Genomic DNA, 20906 nt, shown 5'->3' with positions numbered 1-20906 from the left:
TCTACACGTGTGACACTAACCCCCACCTCCTCAAGCGTCCTTACTTCCTACCCTGTGCCTCTGGAAGTAGTGGGTTTCTGGTGTTTGTGCTGCTCTGGGAAACCCTGATGGGCCCAGCTTGCCCTCCTCTCACCTTGCCCCACATCAGCTGGCCAGGCCCCATCACGTCCAAGACAATGCACTTCCAGAACTCCATCCCTCCCTTCCTTGAGCCCCAGAACAGTCATGGAACCTCATCTGCAGAGAAGAACTGGGGACCAGACAGAGCTTACCTCCTGACTTTGGGCTCAGCTGACCAGCAGGGAATTCAGTCTCCATTCCCTGCCTCCTGTCACCCCACTCCCAGTTTCACAGCTTCGTTCTCCCTCCTGGCCTGCTCCTCCACCTGTTTGCCTCCACCTGTGCCCTCTTGCTTGACTTGCCCGTGAACATAGTCTGTGAGTGCTGAGGTACTGTCCACACCCAGGGCTCAGAAGCTGGGAAGGCTACTTCAGGTATCTTTCTGTCCCAATGCTCTAGGGAGGGAAATATAATGACTGGAAGGAGAATAATCGTCAAGAATTGAAAAATTCCCTGGGGCAAAGATTGAACCAATTAAATAAGTCAGTGGAGGAGACAGAACCTATCTGATGAAAGACAATTTCCACATTATCAACACAGAATCCACATCTTTTAATCCATAAGAGCAAAGCTCCTCTCTATGGCAATGTGGAGCTATCAGGAGCTCTTTGGTTTAGGAGTAAGATTGTATCACTCAACAGAACACAGGTGGCCTTCTATGGAAACAAAAGAAGCAAAGGTTACTCTTCAGAGCAAATCACCATCCTGGTCTTTGGAGAGCCTGGCTGAGATCTCTAGCTCTGAGCTGGGAGCATCATCAGAAGGCGGGATGAGGTGGTTTCTGGGAACTCTGAGCGGCAGGTATGAAGCTTGTCCTTTCAGGATCGGTTGTCATGATTTTTCTGAAGCCTAGAATCATTTCATTTCAGCTCACATGGCTTGGGAAAAGGGAAGCTTTTGTTTCTAGTGAAAAAAAATCAGGATTCAATCTGATTTATGGGAAAAGAGTAATAAAGTCTCAAAGAAAATGACAGGACTGAAATTTAATAATGGGTGCACTAGAGCTGTCTACTCAAACACAAGTTTTATAGCTACTCACATTTTGACTAGAAATAATCACCGTTTTTTTTTTTTTTTTTTTTTTTTTTTTTTTACAAAATGAGTTTGACCTGGTTTATATAAATGCAATAATAACAAGAATTCTATGTGAAAGCACTCAGAAACCACTCTGGATGCAGGAACTCACTCAAGAAACTTTATTAGCAGACAAACAAGTGTCTGATCTTAAGGGAGAAAGAAAGAGAAAGAGTGAGAGAGTAAGAGAGAGTGAAAGTGAGAGAGAAAAGAGAGCAAATAGCAGGGGAATTACCCTTAAATAGAGAAAACCCGCGGGCTAATTGGACCAATGACTGACAAAAAAGGTAACAATCTAGATTACAAAATGGTGTGTGGAGAGGGGGCAGAACCAGGGGAGAAATGGCTGAAGACTTTCTCCTCATGGTTGTATATTTTAAAATACATTTTAGTCAGAGGTTTCATAGCATCTGAGGGGCTTTCTTCATTTTTTTAAAGCTATCTGATAATGAGAAATTTCAGATTACAAGTTAAAAACCTCTCTGGGCTGCGTGCTGTGGTGCATGCCAGTAAACCCAGCACCTCAGAAGGCTGAATCAGGATCCCAAGTTTGAGGCCAGCCTCTGCAACTTAGGCAGATCCTGTCTCAAAATAAAAAATCAAAAAGGCAGAGGATGCAGCTTAGTGGCAGAGCACTCCTGGATTCTGTCCCCAGTATGTATGTATGCATGCATGTATGAATAAATAAATAAGTGCCTCTTAGGTCAAGAAGCCACATAAGGACTTGCCCACTTGTGTCCTGTGATGAACAGAACTTATTCTTTTTGAACCTATGCAAATATCCATGTTGCCATAAAAACAAGAACATTTCATAAGACTTTCCAAATTCTGGAAAGGAGAATAAAGTAAATATCCATTTTTTTGTTACAAAAGCATATCTTATCAAATTGTCATTAATTATAGACAGCTTAAGAGAAAAGAGGAAAGGATCCCTTAAGGCTGAAAAATGAGACAAAAAAGAATCAACACTATTTCAAACAAAAAGTCCTAAAAATTATGATTTTCCTCATCAAGTTCCCATGTCATCAACCTTTCGCTTTGCCTGATCTTGGGTTAGCTGTTTCATGGATCCATCAGTTTCTCATGAGCGTTCTGGAAAATCTTACCAGGTCTGATCATTATCAGAAACCTGTTCTTAATCAGAACATTTTTATTTAATATTTTGCAAATATTCTTTATATGTCAACTACTTATTCCTTTGAATTGTGTCAGTGTCTTCTATACTGTAGCTGTTTTCAAAAACTTTCAGGAAGGAAGTGTGGGTGTTTTGTGGCACACAGCATCTTGACATAACAGATTGACGGCTGATAACACCGTAACAGGAGAAATTCTAGGAATTTCAGACAATTGCGGGAAGCATCAGCAGGTAGAATGATGTTGCATAAAAGTCACACACAGGTGTAGAGATGTACCTGGAGGAGCAGGGCTTCGGGGCAGAGACCCTCCATCAGCAGCAGAGGACTCACAGAGGGCTAGCCTCCCATACAGGACAACACCTCACATTCACATCACATAAACTAAGAGGTTAACATCTCTTTTCATCAGGAGAAAAAAATAATCTTTTGAGATAATCCAAGGACCTTGCTGAAAATTCACCAAGTTAATTTGAGATCAAAAAGACTAAATTTAGAATAAAATAGCACCACAGGCTGCTGCAGGACCACACTAGTCACATACTGTAAAGGCAGATGCAGAAAACTGCATAGTTGTAATTTAAAAACAAAACAATGCACACAAAAAATTATTTTGTAGGGCATGGTGGCACACACCTGCAGTCCCAGCACCTCAGGAGGCTGAGGCAAGAGGAACACAAATTTGAGGCCAGCCTTAGCAACTTAGTGAGACCCTGTCTCAAAATTTAAAATATGAAGGGCTGGGGATGTGGCTCAGTGATAGAGTGTCCTTGGTTTCAATCCCCAATACAAGAAAGAAAAAGAAAAAGAAAGAAAGAGAACAAACCCAAGGACAATAACAAAAGACAGACCAATACTACAAACAAACAAGTAAACAAAAACAAACACAAAAACCCAGCTATGAAAGAAAAGAACCAACAGAGAAGAAAGTCAATTCTAAATTGACTTCAGTACATTAAGCTTATCTTTAAAATAAGACTTCTAAGTAAAGTTGGTCTAATCTTAGTAGTTTACTCACCAAATCCCTCTTTCACAGACCTTCTACAACTTTCTATTTCTGTTTTTTCCCTAGTCCTTTCCTTCTTTTTATGTGGAACAGTCATATTAAAATGAAAACATTCTTTTTCAAAGTGCATATACACAGCTTCAATAGTTTTTCTTGTTAAAACCACATCCCACTTTCTTGTGTCTTTCAGATTTTACGATTGATTAATTCATTAATACTAGTCCGATTTAGATACCCATAAGATTCAGGACCGTTTTTACCTCACTGTACAAGTATGGAATGCAACATGCCCTAAGTCACGTCCTCCTTTCTGTGTCTGTTTTCCAGCAGGGTCTTTTCATTTCATCCGTTCCTAGTAGTTTTGATTGTGTGTGTCCATCAGAACTTTACCTGGTAACTAGTGGAAGCTGTTGCTGGGCATGCTATGGCTGGCCCCCCTGGACCCCCCTGAGAGATGTGAAGCCAGGCAGGGCCTTGAAGTGCTGGTGGGGGTTCTGCCCTCTGGTGGATTCCCACTGCTGGTGGATTGATGGGTCATCTCGAGAGCTGGTCTCCTGTAACAGCCGGCTGGGATCCTGTCTGCACCAAGAGATGTCCACTGCACCTGGAGACTGGCAGTAAGAAGGCTGTCACGCAGACACGGCCCCTCCACTGTGAAGCAGAACCGGGAGCCAAGCCAACCTCTCTTCTTTATGACTCGCCCAGTTGCTGGCAGCGTGCTGTTAGCCACAGACACTGGACAAAGACAACTGGGAGGTGCATGCTGGAGGGAAAACATAAAGGATCTCATCACCGTTTACCTAGCTGAAACATTTTGGATGCGCTACAATAATTTAGCAGTCGTTTTAAACATCTGTAAGTGAATGTTCTGAATCCTAAGTCGTCCTTTTCTTATTTAAAACTGACTTTGAGCTGGTTGTCCCTGGCGGTCCTCCCAAGTTCACTTGATTGCATCCAGATCTCCATCTGCTCACAGGTACTATTGAAAAGTCTATTTTTTTTCCTTCTCTATCATATCTTCTCATGCATGACGGTTCCTGTGGTTAAGTTATCTATCCAAGTTCTCCATTCTCTTCTACAGGTGTGTTGGTCAATTTCACGTCAATGCAACAGTCTCAGTTTCTATAATGAAAGGTATCTTGAGACCTTGCAGAACTACTCATTGCTCTTCTTCATAAGTACCTTGGCTTACTTGGAAATTTCTACATCAGTATAATTTTACAATATAGTTATGAGCTCCCCGCAAGGCCCCGAGGGGTGTTATGATGAGATGCACTGATTCCTGTGATTGATCTGAGTGAGGTGACATTTACACACTGTTGCTTTCAAACCCATTAACATGGACTATTTTCGATCTCATTGCATCTTGAATGTCCTTCAATACAGAGGTTCCATTTCCTCCATACGGATGGCGACACCATGGTTTTGCCAGATATGCTTCTAAATACTTAGATATATACTAGGTTTATCATGATTTTTGATATGTTAAGAAGTAAGTTGAGGCACAATGTAATGATTTCTTTAATAGCCAACAGCAGTTTCTGAGCTGGGCATCTCCAAACCAAAGTGTTTTGGGGACTCTGTGGAGGGAGTGCAAGGGGGTGACATTCACAGGACAGACACAGAGGACAGCACACATTCCCCTGGTTGCGGTAACCCAGCTGACTTTTGGGATCTATTCAAAGTTCCTAGTTATTTAATAAAAAGGTGTGGGCCAGTTCTGCTTTCCTTCACAGGAACTAGCTCACACTTTGCTTGTAGCTGTCCATCAGGCATGCTCCAGCCAGTGCCGGGGCAGAGCTGGCTTGCCTGCCTGGGGACTCTCACAAACACCACTGCTAGCAACAGCTTCCATAAAATGCCATTTTCGTTATTACTGTGATACAGAAATACACTTGCTTTTTGTAATTCCATCAATCTCTAGCAGCTTTGCTGACTCCCTTTTCAAGCCCCAAGTTCATCTGTGTGCACTTTTGGATTTTTAGGTACATGCAACGATATTCTTCATGAAGAAAGTCATCCTTTTCTCTTTCCATGCTTTTATTGGTGCATTAGAGTTGTACATAATGATGGGGTTTGCTGCTGTGTATTCATACATGCACATGATACAACAGTATAATTTGGCCAATATCACCTCCCCCTGTCCCACCTGGCCTCCCCCTGCCCTTGGTCCCTTTCCTCTGTTGATCTCCCTTTGGTTTTCATGAGATAAAGCCCCAACTTGTCTTTTCCTTTTTCCTCTCTAGTTTCCACATATTAAAGCAAACATATCACCCTTGACCTCCTGAGTTTGGCTTATTGTGCTTAACATTAACATGGTCTATCCATTGTCCTGCAAATGACATAATTTCATTCTTCTTTATATACACACTCCACTGTGTGTATATATGCCACATTTTCTTTATCTATTTATCCATTGATGGATACCTAGGCTCCCCAGGCTGGTTCCATAGTGAGGCTCTTGTGAATTGTGCTGCTAGAAACATATTGCTGTAGTTAAGATGACTTAAATTCTTCAGGATAAAAAACAAGCAGTGGTACAGCTGGGTCATATGGTGCTTCCATGCCTAGTCTTTTGAGGAAACTCCATACTGATTTCCATAGTGGTTGTACTAATTTGCACTCCCACCAAGACAGTAAAAGTATTCCTTTCATCTACATCCTCTTTGGCATCTATTATTGTTAGAATTCTTGATGACTGTTGTTCTGACGGGTGTGAGATGAAATCTCAGTGTAGTTTTGATTTTTTTTTTTCCATTCTCAATTTTTCTATCTTTTACTTACTTTCATGACTTAGGACCCAATGCTGGCATGATGTTTGCTGAAGACATCTTTTAATTTGTTGGAGAAATATTCTTTATTCCCAGCTGGCTGTAAGTTATTATGAAGGCATGTGACATTTCCAATGTCCATCTTTTACATCTCTTCAGATTTAATGACTTAGGGACCATATGAAAACAGAAGCCACACTATGAATTACAGCAGAGGGAGTGTGTGTGTGTGTGTGTGTGTGTGTGTGTGTGTGTGTGTGTGTGTGACTGGGGATAGAACCCAGGGGCACTTCATGACTGAGACACATCCCCAGCTCTTTCTATTTTTTATTTTGAGGCAAAGTCTCACTGAGTAGCTGAGCATTAGACGAAGTTGCTTCATCTGGTCTTGAACTTGTGACTTGTGATGCTCCTGCCTCCACCTCCCGATCACTGGGATTACAGGTGCCACTGAGCCTGGCTGTACATTCTCTTTCCCATCTGCCTCCACTCCCTTGCTGATCTCACTGCTGACTTAAGCACATTTGCAGGGGACCTTTTCCAGTTTCCTGTCTGGACAAGGCTCACACCCTCTGGGGACCTCAGGCTCATTCCAGCAGCATCGGTAGGCTTGGAGGGGGGTCAGCTGGTTCCCAGCCCCACCTCACCACCAACAGCACATGGCTCCCAGGTTCCCCTCTGGCGGGTGACCACAGCTCTCACTCACCCGCTGCCTTCCTGCAGGGCTTCCTCTGCCCCGCCCCACGCCATGTTCAGAGGACCCTGGACTGGTTCCTGCCCTGGCACATGCAGGATGCTGCCCCTGCTGCTGCTGCCCCTGCTCTGGACAGGTGAGTGGGCTGAGGAGGGGCCGGCCAGGGTGGGGGCTGGGCTGAGCTGAGCCTCCGTGTCCCCCAGGGTCCCTGCAGAGAGATCCAGGGTTCAAGATCCAGCTGCAGGAGTCGGTGACAGTGCAGGCTGGCCTGTGTGTCCTGGTGTCCTGCTCCTTCTCCTACCCCTGGACTGGGTGGAATCCCCCCAGGCACCTCTACATCTCCTGGTTCCGGGACGGAGAGGAGTCATACTATTATGATCCTGTGGCCACAAGCCACCCATCCAGAGATGTCAAAACAGAAACCAGGGGCCGATTCCACCTCCTCGGGGACGTCAGGGCCAACAACTGCTCTCTGAGCATCAGGGACGCCAGGTTGGAGGATACAGGACGCTACATCCTGAGAGCAGATATAGAACCAAACACAAGACATTTTTACAGAGATAAGAAGCTGGCTCTGCAGGTGACAGGTGGGTAGGGGCCCCAGCATGGGAGCTGGGCAGTGGAGACCCCTGTATTAGAACAGAGACGGGACATTAGGGCCACCCCTGCTCTGGCCTTGGGACTGGGGTGGTCAGAGGGGAATGGGACCTGAGGCCAGCTCAGGCCCTGAGGCACCAGTCCCTCGCAGGGTCCCCCTGGGCGTCCCTGTGTCTGGGGCCCAGGCGTCTCCCTCTCCCCTCCACAGTCCTGACAGAGAAGCCCGTCATCCACTTCTTGGAGCCTCTGGTGTCCGGTCACCCAACAAGCCTGAGATGCCACCTGCCAGGGTCCTGTGAAGGGGGAAGACCTCTCCTGTTCTCCTGGACGGGGGCCGTCACTAACTCCATGGACCCCAGGGCCCTCCAGTCCTCAGTGCTCAGCCTCACCCCTCGGCCCCAGGACCACAACACCAGCCTCACCTGTCGGGTGGAACTCCAAGGAGCCCAGGTGACCACGGAGAGAAGCGTCCAGCTCAATGTGTCCTGTGAGTGCAGGAGAGCCAGCCGGGTCCCCAGGGCCTTGTGAGTGGTGTGTGTGTGTGTGTGTGTGTGTGTGTGTGCAGGAGAGTGTGAGAAAGACAAGGACAACGCAAGACACCTCGTTTGTGGGGCTGAGCACTTGCAGTCCAGGTGGGAGTGGTCGGAAGGACAGCAGCCCACCTTCCCAGTGCCCGTGGCCCCTTGGGCACCTGTGTGGCCCACGCCCTTCCCGCTGCTCACTCTGAAGCAGGACGGTGTCTTTCCACCCAGACGCCCCTCAGAACCTCAGCATCCGAGCCTTCTTCAGAAACGGCACAGGTAGGAAAGAGCTTTCCAGTCTGCAGCTGAGACCACCTCAGGAGGAGGGGGAATGGAACCTAATGGAGTTGTACATGGGAGCAGGAAGGAGAGAATCACCCCGTCTCTGGGCACTCCACATTCACACACCAGCTTCTCTCAAATCACAAGCGTGTCTGGACCCTGCCCACCCCGTCCCTCCCATGGACCACTTCTTGCTATGGTCTCCAAGGCCAAACAGACCCGTGCCACCCCACCTCACCATGGCTCGGCTCTGTGGTCCTCCTGCCCCTGCTCAGCCTCCTGAGTCCTGGTCCTGCTGCACTGACTGAACCTATTTCCCAAGGCCACAGGGTTCTCTGATTTCTCTGCCACACAGTCCAGACACATCCCTGTGAGACGCTGAGCCTCCTCTGAAGACATGAAGCCCAGGGTCTTTTGACCAAAGTCCCTTTAAGAACAAACAAGGATTTGAGCCAGGATGGGCCAAGGGAGGGTGGAGTACCAGTCAGACCCTGGTGGGACTGTGGCCCCTCCAGTGAGTCTCCTCTCTCTCTCTCTCCCTCCCTGACCCCCTCCCTCTCTCTCTCTCCCTCCCTGACACCCCCACCCCTCTCTCTCTCTCTCTCTCTCTCTCTCTCTCTCTCTCTCTTTCTCTCTCTCTGCAATCTCTTTGCATCTCTCTCCCCAAAGCTCTCCTGGAAGGCCAGGCCCTGCTGCTGTGCTGCTCTGCAGACAGCAACCCTGCTGCACAGCTGAGCTGGTTTCGGGGGCCTCTTACCCAGAATGCCTCCCGCATCTCTGATACGGGGAACCTGGACCTGTCTAGAGTAGGAACTGCAGAAGGAGAAGCCTTTACCTGCCAAGCTCAGAATGCACTGGGCTCCCAAAATGTCTCTGTGCGCCTCCCCTGTGAGTTTGGGGACCCTGAGGTCTGGACATCTGGGTTTTGGAGGAGGAGCACCTGCTGACCCTTCTCTCGCTCTCCACAGACCCCCCGCGGCTGCTGGGACCCTCCTGCTCCTGGGAGGCCCGGGCTCTGCGCTGCAGCTGCTCCTCCCGCGCCTGGCCCGCCCCCTCCCTGCACTGGCGGCTGGGGGAGGGGCTGCTGGAGGGGAACAGCAGCAATGCCTCCCTCAGGGTCACCTCCAGCTCCGCGGGGCCCTGGGCCAACAGCTCCCTGAGCCTCCATGAGGGGGTCAGCTCTGGCCTCAGGCTCAGCTGCGAGGCCCAGAATGCCCACGGCACCCAGAGCGTCACTGTCCTGCTGCTGCCAGGTCAGGGGGCCTGTTGTGGAGGGAGACAGGGTGTCTGAGGGGAGGCACATGGATCTCACAGGGACGGATGAGAGGGGAGGGGAAGGTCTGGAAGAAGCTGGTGGGAGTCCTGGGTCCTCCACTTCCTGACTGAGCAGGGCTCTGAGCAGCTTCCCCCAAAAAGGTCCCCTGGACCCTTCTTTTCTGCAGGAAAGTCCAGGGCAGGAGTGGCTCTTGCAGCCCTGGGAGGTGCTGGCGCAGGGGCCTTGCTCTCTCTCTGTCTGTGCCTCATCCTCTTTTGCATGTAAGTTTGGTCCCGGAATTCAGGATCTTTAAGATGCAGAGTAGGCATCCAACCATTAGGATGGAAATAAAGATCTCAGTCCCCACAGCCCTGCCATTTCATGGCGTGCCCTGAGCTCATGCACGTGTCTGTCAGGGAGCAGGCCAGCTCCTTTGGGGGGTTGGGTAAGGCATCATCCAACAGGTTTCCACAGGGGGTGTTAACGGATGGGCTTAGAGCAGGTGAACGTGAGCTCCAGGGGGTCACACGGTGGCATCTATGCGTCCCTGCAGGGAGTCGGGCACGGGGACACTCAGGAGGGCTGTCTGTAGCTGTGGTCTCCAGGAGGAAGGTGCATGAGGCGACTGTCTGGGTGGATCACACCGAGGTACTGGGAGGAGGTAGAGAACTAGAAACTGGGGAGCCCCGCTTCTGGCATAAGGATGAGTGGGTGCTGAGGCCACATGAGATCACAAGAATCCTCTAGGAAAGGACAGGGAGGTATGGGGCCACTGGACCCCAGAAATGCCACGCTTAGTGGATCCAGCGGGCCTTTGTTCTTCTTCCTAACAGCTTTATTGATACACACCCATGCACTTGCGATCCCTGCACCCAAGGTGTGCAGTGCCAAGGCTTGGAGCGTTTACAGAAGCACTCGGGTGCCCGTCCCCACCATCAATTTCAGAACGTTTTTAGGAGCCCAAGTGAAAAAGTATTCCTGCTCCCTCCCGCCTCACACCCCCATTTCTCCTCCGGCCCTCACCGCTTCTGTCCTGCTAGACTTGCCTCTTCTGAACACCCCATGCAGGTGAAATCCTGCTGTTGGCAGTCCTGAGTCTGGATTCCCTCACTTCGCATAGTGTGGTCAGGGTTTGCCCGCATTGTGGGGTGGGTCAGAGCTCTGTCCCCGATTCTGAACGGCATTGCAAGGCGGGCTGGAGCTGTTGCTTAGTACAGGAACCCTTGCCTAGCATGCTGGGGGCACTGGTTTGACCCCCAGCACTGAATAAAAAAGGCTTCCTCCAAAGGGCACCATGTTCACTGTGTGGATGACACATTCGGGTATTGATGGACATTTGGGTTGCATCCACTTCTTGGCCATTATGAATAACACTTCTATGATCATTTACGTGCAAGTTTTTGTGTATGAAAGGGGCCTTCATGGATGGAAATGCAGTCTCAGGCCACCTTAGACACATCCCTGGGTGTGCACGGGATGGAGTCCTCTCCCACAGCCAGGCCTCTGGGTTAGCTGGGTCCGCCATCCTAACGGAGGGCAGAGGCAGCCTGCCCACCCGTGCTGGAGCTGGTCTGTCTGCAGCGCACTGGTTTCTTTTCTCAGAGTGAAGACCTACAGGAAGCACAGGTCTGGGAAACCAGAGGTCATGGACGACAAGGACCCTGTCATGGGCACAGTCCCCTGGGTGAGTGATGTGGTGTCTGGTCATGTGTGGGAGAGGGCAGGGCCCTGTGCATGTCCACACTGAGGTCTTCAGCATTTCCCAAACCTGCCCCTCCCTGGGGACCTGGGCAGATACCCGGGAGTTGCCCTCTCTCCTGTTCTCCCCCTTCATCTCCCAGAGTCAATAAACTCTGTGTCTGCCCCGTCTTCTAAGTAAAGCCGAGGGGCCCACTGCTCCCTCCGCCTACCTCACCTTCTCGCCTCCCATCCTCTTCAAGGCTCTTACTTCCCAGCTAACCTGGAGCCCCAGAGCTGCTGCCCCACTGCTGGGAGAAGCAGGCCCACACTCCCGGCCCATCATCTGATGGCCAGCCCCCTCTGTTTCCTGTCCTCTGGTCCAGCCACCCTGGCCTTCTCACTGTCTGCACACAGAGACACCTGCCTCCAGCTCCAGCCTCCGCATGAACAGCTCCTTCTGCCTGGAAGGCCCTCTCCTCCCCCTTTCCACCAGGCCACCTGGTCTGACCCCCCAGCTCTAACCTCCCCCTCCGGGAAAACCATCATCTCCACCCTGCTGCAGGCATCCCTCCCTCCCTCCTCCGGTCCCCACAATCCTGCAGGCATCCCTGTCCTGAGGGGCTCAGAAAATCCATCTCCACCTGTCTCCACCCTCTCATTGTATTTGCGTGGTTCTTGAGGACCAGGGCTGGGTCTTCCTCAGCCCTGTAACTTCTTTCACCCTGTTCCTGTCTAGCATGTTCCCCTTTTATAAACCAGGTCATGTTACCCTTGGGAACTGCCCAAGGTGCTCCGCCCCTGATCGAGCACTTACCCCAGGAACAAGCATCGTTCACTGTTATCCTCTTGTTTTTATTCGCAATACAGAAACAACAGTGAGCCTACAGTCCAACCTAAGACCCCAGGCACAGGCGATGACTTGCCTCTTACCCCTGCCTGTGTGGCTCCCTGGTCCCTCCCCGCAGTGCCGCTATTCTGAATCTCCTCTTCCTCGTGCTCACATGTTCAGCAGTTTTGCTTCTGAACCTACAAAGGGCGCCATGTTCTACTCGTTCTTCTTGGACTTGCTTTGTGGACTCCAGATCACCCTGATGATTCAGACATATTGTTGAGCAGAACTGTGGTTTATTCTTTTCCCTACCGTGCAATATTTTGTTTTGTGATTCTGCCCATTATCTAAGCTTGGACAGATGGACATTTGGGTTGTTTCCAGATTCAGAGAGTTTCTTTAGCATCGTGGGAATTTAATGGCTGGGTCACAGGGTACATGGAGGTCCACCTTTAAGAGATTGTGACAAGCACTTTTCCAAAGCATCGGTGTCCAGGTACACTCCCACCCATGTCTGTGACACCTGGTACCTCCAGTCTTCGCAGCTTGGTTTTACCAGTTGTCTCGATGTTTCCCCCTCTCACTCTCTCACTGGGGTGTTGATTTGCATTTCTTTGGTTACCAAGAGGATGAACCTCTCCACGATTCCCCTGGCATGTGCACCTTCTCTGTGCAATGCCTGTCACATCAGGAGCTCATTTCTTTACTGGGTGTTTGCTCTTTTCATGTTGCACTTGGATTTGTTTGGGGGGGCTTCATATATTTATAGACTTATTTTTTCCTAGAACTATGTATCTCCCAGTGAGTAGCTCGTCTTTACTTTTCCCAAGGTGACCTTGGATGAATGCAAGTTCTTAATTGTAATATGATCATATTCACAGATCATCTCTACTCCACTGAGTGCCTTTTAAGAAAATCTTTCCCATCCTAAGATTGGAAGGATGGTTGGGTAGAGTTTATACTAAATTTTTATATTTTGCTTTTCACTTTTAAGTACTCAGTTCACCTGGGGTTGCTGTCTGTGTGTGGTGTGCAGTGTGCACCCATAGGTACCTCCTGCATTGACACACCATGTCACTCTGTCATATATCCGCATACTGCGTGTGTGGGGGCCCCTTCTGTGGCCTCTGCTCTAAAGCAATGACCAAGGTCACTGTCTCTGAGCCAGAACTGTCTAAGAGTAAACAGTACCTATGCACTCAGAAAGGTCCTGAGGACCTCCTCCTCAGTCTCCTTCCATAAACAGTCTTGGCTATTCTTGGTCCTTTGTTTTTCATTTAAATATTAGAATCCATTTGTCAAGTTCTAAAAAAGACTCCTGTGGGTGTTTTAATTGGAGTTACATTGAGCCTGTTTGTCCACTGGGGAAGAATTTGCTTACGTATGAATTCAAGTCTTCTCATCCACAGAAGTACATCTATCTTAAATCTTTAGGTGTTTTCAAGAAGGATGTAGGATTTCTCCACACAGGGCTTGTGCATCTTTTGTTGCTTTTCGTCCTAAATACTGCCTAGGGTTGCTCTTGTGATAGCTGTCTTTTTAAAAGTGTATTTTTTAAATTTCTTATTGTTGAAAACATGAATGAGAGCATATTTTTAATGTGAGGGGATTTTCCAATTAAAAATATCACAGGTCAGACTTAAATGTCATTTAGGGTCTTATTGCTTTGGTAGTTGAAGAATTCTTAGGTCTTTTTCATGAGCCTGCTGATCTGTTAATGATTGGTGGGTTGGTTGGTTGGTAGCAGTGCTGGGGATTGAACCCAAGACCTCGTGCTTCACTAGCGCTCTGCCCCTGAGCCACACCGCCAGCCCTTTTTATTTTTAACTTTGAGACAGGGTCTCGCTGAGTTCCTGAGCCTGGCTTTGAACTTGCAGTCCTCCCACCTCGGTGTTTCAGTCAGTTTTTTCGCTGCTGTGACCGAAAGACAAGAACAATTTCAGGAGGAAAAGTTTATTTGGGGCTCACGGTTTCAGAGGTCTCAGTCCATAGACAGCTGGGACCACAGGCGTGCGCTACCTCACCAGTTAGAGAAAGAGCTGACACCTCAACGTCCAGGGCTATCCTTAACTGTCATGATTTGCTGAGTCAAAGCCACTGAATTTGATGCGAATGTGATGCGATTTTCTTCAGGAATCAGCTCATCTTCTGGGCTTCCTCTCCTATGCCCTGTTGGCGTATTTTTCTTCTAAGAGATTTCAACAGCTGACCCACTTTTCTGAATACTCACTTTCAGGGGAAGTGAACACACAGACTAGCTTCCTGCAGCAACGGAAGCCGCACCACCTCTCAGACCACACAGGAGGGTCCCGAGGACCCTTTGAACGGCAGACAGAGGTGTTTCATTTCCTCGCTGTCTGTCAACACAGAGCTTCTGCTTTTTCTTTGCAACACTGGTGGAGTAGACTGCTTCTGGGGGCTCCCGTTGGGTCTTCTCTGTGCCTGCATCTCTTCACAGAGACACCCACCTCCCCTGGGTGCCGTGTCCAGGTGCCGAGAACCAGTTCCGTTCTCTAAGCCAATGCAGCAAGTGAACTCAAATTGCTAATTTGTTGTGGCGGTGGTGTTTAGTTTAGTTTAGTTTTTTTTTTTTTCTGTGCCAGGGATGGAACCCGAGGCCTTGCACATGGTAGGCACGGGCTCTCCCACTGAGCCACTTCCCTAGCTCAAATTACATTTTAAATTGATCTTGTATCCTTTTGATTTGGTAAGCTATCCTATTAATGAAATAATTTGTATATAGAAATTGAGTTATTTTTTAAGAATTTTTAAATCCTCAGGTACTGGTTTTGGGTATTTGAATCCTTTGGGATTTTGAATTAGATGCTTTTATCAGCTGCAAAATTAGACCTGCTTATTTTTTTATGTCCTAAGCAACTTTGTTCCCTTTCCTTATCCTAATGCATTGGTTGAGACTCCAGTCAAAGTCAGGTAGAAGTGTGACCCTGGGCATCTTTGGTTTTAAATATTTTTTTAGGTGTTGATAGAATTTTATTTTATTTGTGTATTTATATGTGGTGCTGAGAATCAAATCCAGAGCTTCACACTTGCTAGGCAAGCACTCTACACCAAGCCACAACTCCAGCCCCTTTATCATAAATCTCTATTGAACTTTTCAAATATATCTACTAATAGAATTTTTCCCTCTTTAATCTATTACCATTATTAATGAAAATTAATTTGTTGCTGTACTGGGGATTGAGTCCAGGGTCTTGCTCATGCTAAGCAAGTACTCTACACTCTCCTATCGAAGATTTTCTAAGATGAAATGCCTCTAGCTTTCCTGGAAGGACGCACTGTCCGTGGTGTGTAGTTTTTGATGACCTTGTAGATTCAGTAGGATGATCTCTCCCTTAGTGTCTTTGCCTCTCTAGAGATCAACAGACCCATCACTTACTTTCTTCTGTTGACTCTGGACATTGAGACGATGTTGAGGAACTGAAGAAAACTGCTTTATCCATCTGGAAGAGAGTGCATAAATTTGGGACAGCCCATTTCTTGACAGGGTGATAGATGCCAGGGGCTTGGAGTTGTCTCCTTAGGCAGTTTTCCAGTCTTTTTCTGTGTTGTTCAGTGAGCTTTTTCCTGGGGACTTGTTAATTTCTGACAAAGGTCATGGGTGCATTCGCTTGTCCTTACGCTAATTTAGGGAGTTCAGTACTCAGTGACTCCTCTCTTTTTCTTTAGATAAAGCTCACCGTCTGCCTATTTTATTATCAGTTAAGCGCCGGCCTTTGGGATGGTTGACTTTCTCACTGTCCTTTGTTTCCTACCTCGGCACCTGCCTTCTGCTTGCCTTGGTTCATTCTGATGCGCTTCACTAATTTTTAAGCTGCATACTTCGCTTATTAATTTATAGCTCTTTCTTTTTGATGAAAGTAGTTATGGATGTATTTTTCTCAAAACACCACTTTCCCTCCATTCCACAAGCTCTGGTACGTTATTTTAATATCATTCAGTTCCAGGTACTGTTAAAAGCCCACCAAGATTTCTTCTTTGAATCTTAGATTATTTAATATTTTAAAAAATTCCAAATGTATGGAGACTTTTTAAACATCTTTCTGTAAAAGAGCCTGCCTAGTTGCTTTCTGGCAAAAATGCATGGTCTTTATGATACCTAATTTAAAAACGTGTTCAGGCTTGATCTGTGACCTGTACCTAATGAAGTACTATAATGTTTCCCATGTGCTTAAGAATATGCATATTTTTATTTCTTAAATTCTAGATAAGTTCCTGGGCCAGTGCATTGATGGTAATGTTCAAATCCAGATCTTTACTGACAAATTTCCCTGATCTGTCAATACTCGGGAGACATGTCTTAAAATCTTAGATGATGATAATATATTTGTCAATTCCTCTCTGCAGAAACATGTGTTTCTTATATCTAGTGTGCTTTTAATTAAAACCATTTATTTTAGAAGCATCAAGTCTCAGTGTACTGAACATCGGATCACACAGGGTGGTCCTTTCTGTCTATATCGATACTTTTTGCTTTAAAATTTATTTGGTTGGACCTTAATACAGCTATGCAAATTTGTGATGGGTTAGAAGGATCCTCATTTCTCCCAACATGTTACATATTATGCTTTAGCTGTGGTTTTTGTAAACCAGTGTAAGCAGTTGTGTAGGAATGTGATTGACACTCTCTTGCATGTATCCAGTCGGTGTTTACTGTGGTCATCGACATGTGAGGATTTCTTCCTACTGTTTCGCCTTTTATTTTCACTTGGTTCTACCTCTCTAATATTTTCCCCTTCTTTCTTAAAAATCAATGCCTCTGTCTCACACCTAACACTTTTGGTTATTCGTTCTTCCTTCTTCTCTCTAAAATGTCGGTATTTCCTATAGATCTAAATTTTCATTCTGGATTATTAAGAACATACTTATGACACTTCCATTCCTTTTTCTGGAAAATATGCAGCTACACGTTTTACCAAGGTATTTTGCACCTTTATCTCCTGTACTTATCACAGGATATCCTGGGGTTGTCCTCCACCTTCTCTTACTTCTTCCTCCCAATGTGGCTTCCGTCTGGGTTTCCCTGTGCTGAAGCTTCTGAGTGGTTGTGTGTCTGAAAACATTTTTATGGCCCTACATTTGCATTTCTTTGCCGGGAGCCAGCCCCAGCAACTCAGTTCCCAAAGGATGGGTCGAGTCTGGGCAGAGGAACAAAAGGAACCCCTGGAGCAACTTGAAGCAAGTACTGCTCAGATTTATTTTAGCTCTTCTTTTATAGTATTATTAAGCAAAGCAGGATTAACAAGATCCAAGTTATAGAGAAATTACCACAAGATTCGTCATTAACCACACTTTCCAGCAGGCGTCTAACACATAGTGGGTACATTAAGGTCAACTTTCTATATTTACTTAAAGTTACTCACATAAGCAAATTACAGGGAAAGGTATTTTCCTCTTTTCATCCCACTGGCCTTTCTTTGCCCTTTGGTGTCAGACCTATTGTCAGCATAAAGACTCTATTTTGTTTTAAGCTAATTTTACTGAACTGCTAAGCAAAACATGCACTAATCTTTAGCTCATATTATTATGGTTTTGATTTTACCTTAAAGGTCTACTCTGTTACCTAAATGAGCTCAGTTAGACTACGGTTATTTACTGCAACAAGCAGTGTGAGTGCTTCATTTTTATCCTAATATTCTTTACGTTATTGATTTGTCCTCCACCTACTGTAATAACATGTGAGACTTAAGCCAGCGTAAACCACTCATAACCAGTTAACATACGATGATCTTAAGATAATGTTTTTCTAGTTGTTTGCATATGCTGTTTATTTGTTCTTTGGTCCTACATTTCCAGAGTGGCCCTTGACGTCCAAACCTTTGAAGGAAGGACAAATATTGGACATTTGTCCATTTACCATAAATATTAACTATTCATTCACCATTTTCATTGTACAGTGCTGTATAGGGAGGAGGTGGATCTGTGGGAAGGGGTCCTTATACTTATTCACTTGTTTCCTTCTAGGTGGGTTCCACAAACGTCCCCCAATCTTGTAAGCTAAGTAGGGTGGTACTAGTACTGTGGGGACAACAAGTCTCCTGTTCTGTTTGTTAGGCTGTTTACTGGTAAAGTATTACCTGGGGCAGGTGTGGTCAGCACAGGAGCAAGCAATTCCTGTAACTGTAGTTTTCTGAAGAACTCCTCAAACTCTGAACTTTTAAACTTATGTGTGATATTGGTACATTTTTGAAAGCATTCCTCACCCTCTCCCAACTCCGCAGACTCATTGAGACTAAATTCTTATCGCAACAATCCAGGGAATCTGATTTGCAGTTGCATAGTTATAAGTATGATAATTACCAGAAATCACCCAATTCCTAGGAGAGATGACAGTGGCAGCCTGGAATGGTGGCCTTGCCAAGCGCTTCCCCAGGCTGGGACCTGGTCAAGCAGCATGGTGGAAACAGTCCCTGCTGTTTCTTTTGTCAGGATAGGAACTCCAGGATCTGATGTCCCAGACTTCCCTTTGAGGTGTTTCCCCCAATTTGGTCTGGGGTTTTGGGGGGAATGGGCTCAACCCCAGCTCCCAGGGGGACCCAGGGGCCTGGTTGGGCCCCAGGCCTCCCTGTGACCTGCGTCCTGGTGGACTGCTGAAGGCCCCAGGCCTCCCTGTGACCCCCCGTCCCCGCGGGTGCTCTCAGGCTCCCCTCTGACCCGCGTCCCGTTCATTCCTACCAAGACCTCCACTGTGGGCAGCAGCGCTGGCCTGGGGAGTCAGGTTCGGGTGTGGGGTCAAGACGCAGAGGAGCAGCGGTGCTCCAGGCCGAGAGGAGAGCGCAGGGCCGACAGGCAGGCAGGAGGGGCGGTGCAGGCTGCCTCCACCTGGACCCGCGCGGGACCTGCAGGCCTCCGCCTGCCCAGTCCAGGGTGTCGCAGAAGCGGACTTCCCCCGGGGACCTAACCCGGAGTCTACAGCGAGCAAACGGGAGGGCTCCGTGAAGTCGCGGGCGCCCGGTCTCTGTGTGGGAAGCGAGCCAGGCAACGTGGAAGCCTACAGACCCCACCTTGCCGCCTCTGCATCCTGCGTGCCTCCCTTCTCCCCTTAGGGTCCCAGGCAGAAATCCCGGCCAGACAGCTCCGGGGAGCACGCCTGTCCTGCTGGGGGCGCCGCTCTCCCGGGCGAGCTGCAAGAGCTCCATTACGCCTCGCTCAGCTTCCCCGGGAAAGAGCCTCCTCCTGGGCGCGAGGCCACCAGCAGCACCGAGTACTCGGAGATCAAGACCAGCAAGTGAGGACTCACCGGAGCCCAGGCCTGGCGGGAGGTAAGGAGAAGTCATGCTGAAGCATGAGGTATTTCCACATTAATACCAAAGCCTGTCCCGGGTGGAGCAGAGAGAGGGCCCTGACTGCAGTAGACACTTGTGCCCAAACCAGCTCCAGCGCCTTCTGGGGCATTGTTATCAGGAAAGTCACCTCATCTCTGTCCTTACTTCCCATTCTGTGACTCAGACAAACCAAGACGTGAAGTCAAAACAAACGTGTGTGCTTCCTGCTTCCTCCAACAGAAGGTGCCTGCTGGCAAGTTCTCCTGAGGCTGGGGACCAGGGGCAGGGAACAGGCCGGCAGCTCACGGAAGCCCCCAGGAAAGACCAGCCCTCCACCCGGTGCTTGGTTCATGCTGTGAGGCCAGCTATGCTCTCCAGGGTCATCTTTTCACCCCACCTGTCTGTCAAGGCCTCCAGCATACCTCTTCCCCTCGGGTCCCTGGGTTCCTCCTCGGGACCCAGAGGGCTCTGCACAGCCTAAGAGCCAAGGCTGACTTCCTTTGTGGCTCCCTGGCATCAGACAGCCGGTCACAGGCCTCTCCTTCCTCTGGTGCTACATGGTTTCCCTGTGGTCCCCACCTTTCCCTGGACCCTCCATGCTGGTTCATACCACTGGCTTTGCAGCTGCTGCCCCTCCTCCTGGAAGCCATACCCCTTGGCTTTCATCTGGCTCATGCCTTCCTGCGCTCCAGGCGAGTCCTTGGGTGGATCCTTGGGCAGGTGGACTGAAGGCAGAAAACATACACGCCCTTCTCTAAAGCCAAACTCATTTCGTTTTTTACATGCTAAGACAAAAACAGCGACAGGTTTTCTAGCAGCACCCAAACCTAAATAAACAACAACCATGTTATTTCCAAAATTTACAGTGGCTGTGAGGAAAGGCGTGGGCAAGTGCCCTGTGGCACGGAGAGGGCACTGATTCCCACTGTCCACTACCCAGACCCCGTTTCAGCACCGCAAGGGAACTGTGACTGTGGTTCTGTTGATGACAGGCTTCATCATTCTGATCAAACCTTGTGCTGAAAATAATAAAATCCTTTGGAAGAAGAACGAGTAGGAAAAGATTCCTGACCTTGAAAGCATGGAACACCTGAAAGGAAAATGGGAACTTGCCAGGCCAAACTTTTGGGGAAAGCAGGAAACCAAGGAACTAGGAGGAATCTGTAAGGATGACATGACAGAATTCCCAAGGATATCTGTCCACACTGAGAATGAGTTTGGGTTCTCTGGTCTTGCACGTGGCCCTGAAATAAAAGTCAAAACTCTGGCTCTGCCGGGATGGGAAGTTGCATAGGGGGACATCCATGCACTGAGTTCAGACCAGAGTCGGGGCAAGCCCAAAGACAGAAAAAAGACAGTTTGTCCTCAAAAGAAAAGCAGTTTAATTGACAGCTGAATTATCAGTGGCAACTGTGGAAGGCAGAAAAAAGAAAATACCCTCTAACATCAATGCATAGCATATGTTCAGGAGAAATCACTCCAATGAGAAAATAATAAAGACCTCTCGGAGCAAATAAATGGGCAAGTTTATCATCTGTAGAATAAAAATGAAAGATTGTTTTAGAATTCCCAAGAATGATAACAGTCAGACACAAAGGGGAATAAGTAGATTTTATATTTCTACTATCCACATATTATGCAGGAGAAAGAAGTCTTTACTT

At 47.8% G+C, this 20906-nt stretch overlaps 1 protein-coding gene across 1 annotated transcript in view; it reads left to right on the top strand.

Moving 5' to 3' along the window:
• The window catches only part of LOC306648531 (sialic acid-binding Ig-like lectin 5), a 29583-nt gene extending 10368 nt beyond the window's left edge, over positions 1 to 19215 (top strand). The window contains exons 7-15 of the mRNA XM_079118717.1: positions 6690 to 6934; positions 7002 to 7385; positions 7604 to 7882; positions 8148 to 8195; positions 8868 to 9086; positions 9167 to 9451; positions 9641 to 9734; positions 11056 to 11137; positions 19027 to 19215. Coding sequence (XP_078974843.1) covers positions 6690 to 6934; positions 7002 to 7385; positions 7604 to 7882; positions 8148 to 8195; positions 8868 to 9086; positions 9167 to 9451; positions 9641 to 9734; positions 11056 to 11137; positions 19027 to 19212 — 1822 coding nt within the window. The 3' untranslated portion in view covers positions 19213 to 19215. The remainder of the gene's footprint in view (positions 1 to 6689; positions 6935 to 7001; positions 7386 to 7603; positions 7883 to 8147; positions 8196 to 8867; positions 9087 to 9166; positions 9452 to 9640; positions 9735 to 11055; positions 11138 to 19026) is intronic.
• Positions 19216 to 20906: the final 1691 nt, after the last annotated feature.

This window comes from Sciurus vulgaris, assembly GCF_902686455.1.
Source record: "Sciurus vulgaris genome assembly, chromosome: 17".
Classification (NCBI taxonomy): domain Eukaryota; kingdom Metazoa; phylum Chordata; class Mammalia; order Rodentia; family Sciuridae; genus Sciurus; species Sciurus vulgaris.
This window is presented reverse-complemented; position numbering and strand designations above follow the sequence as displayed.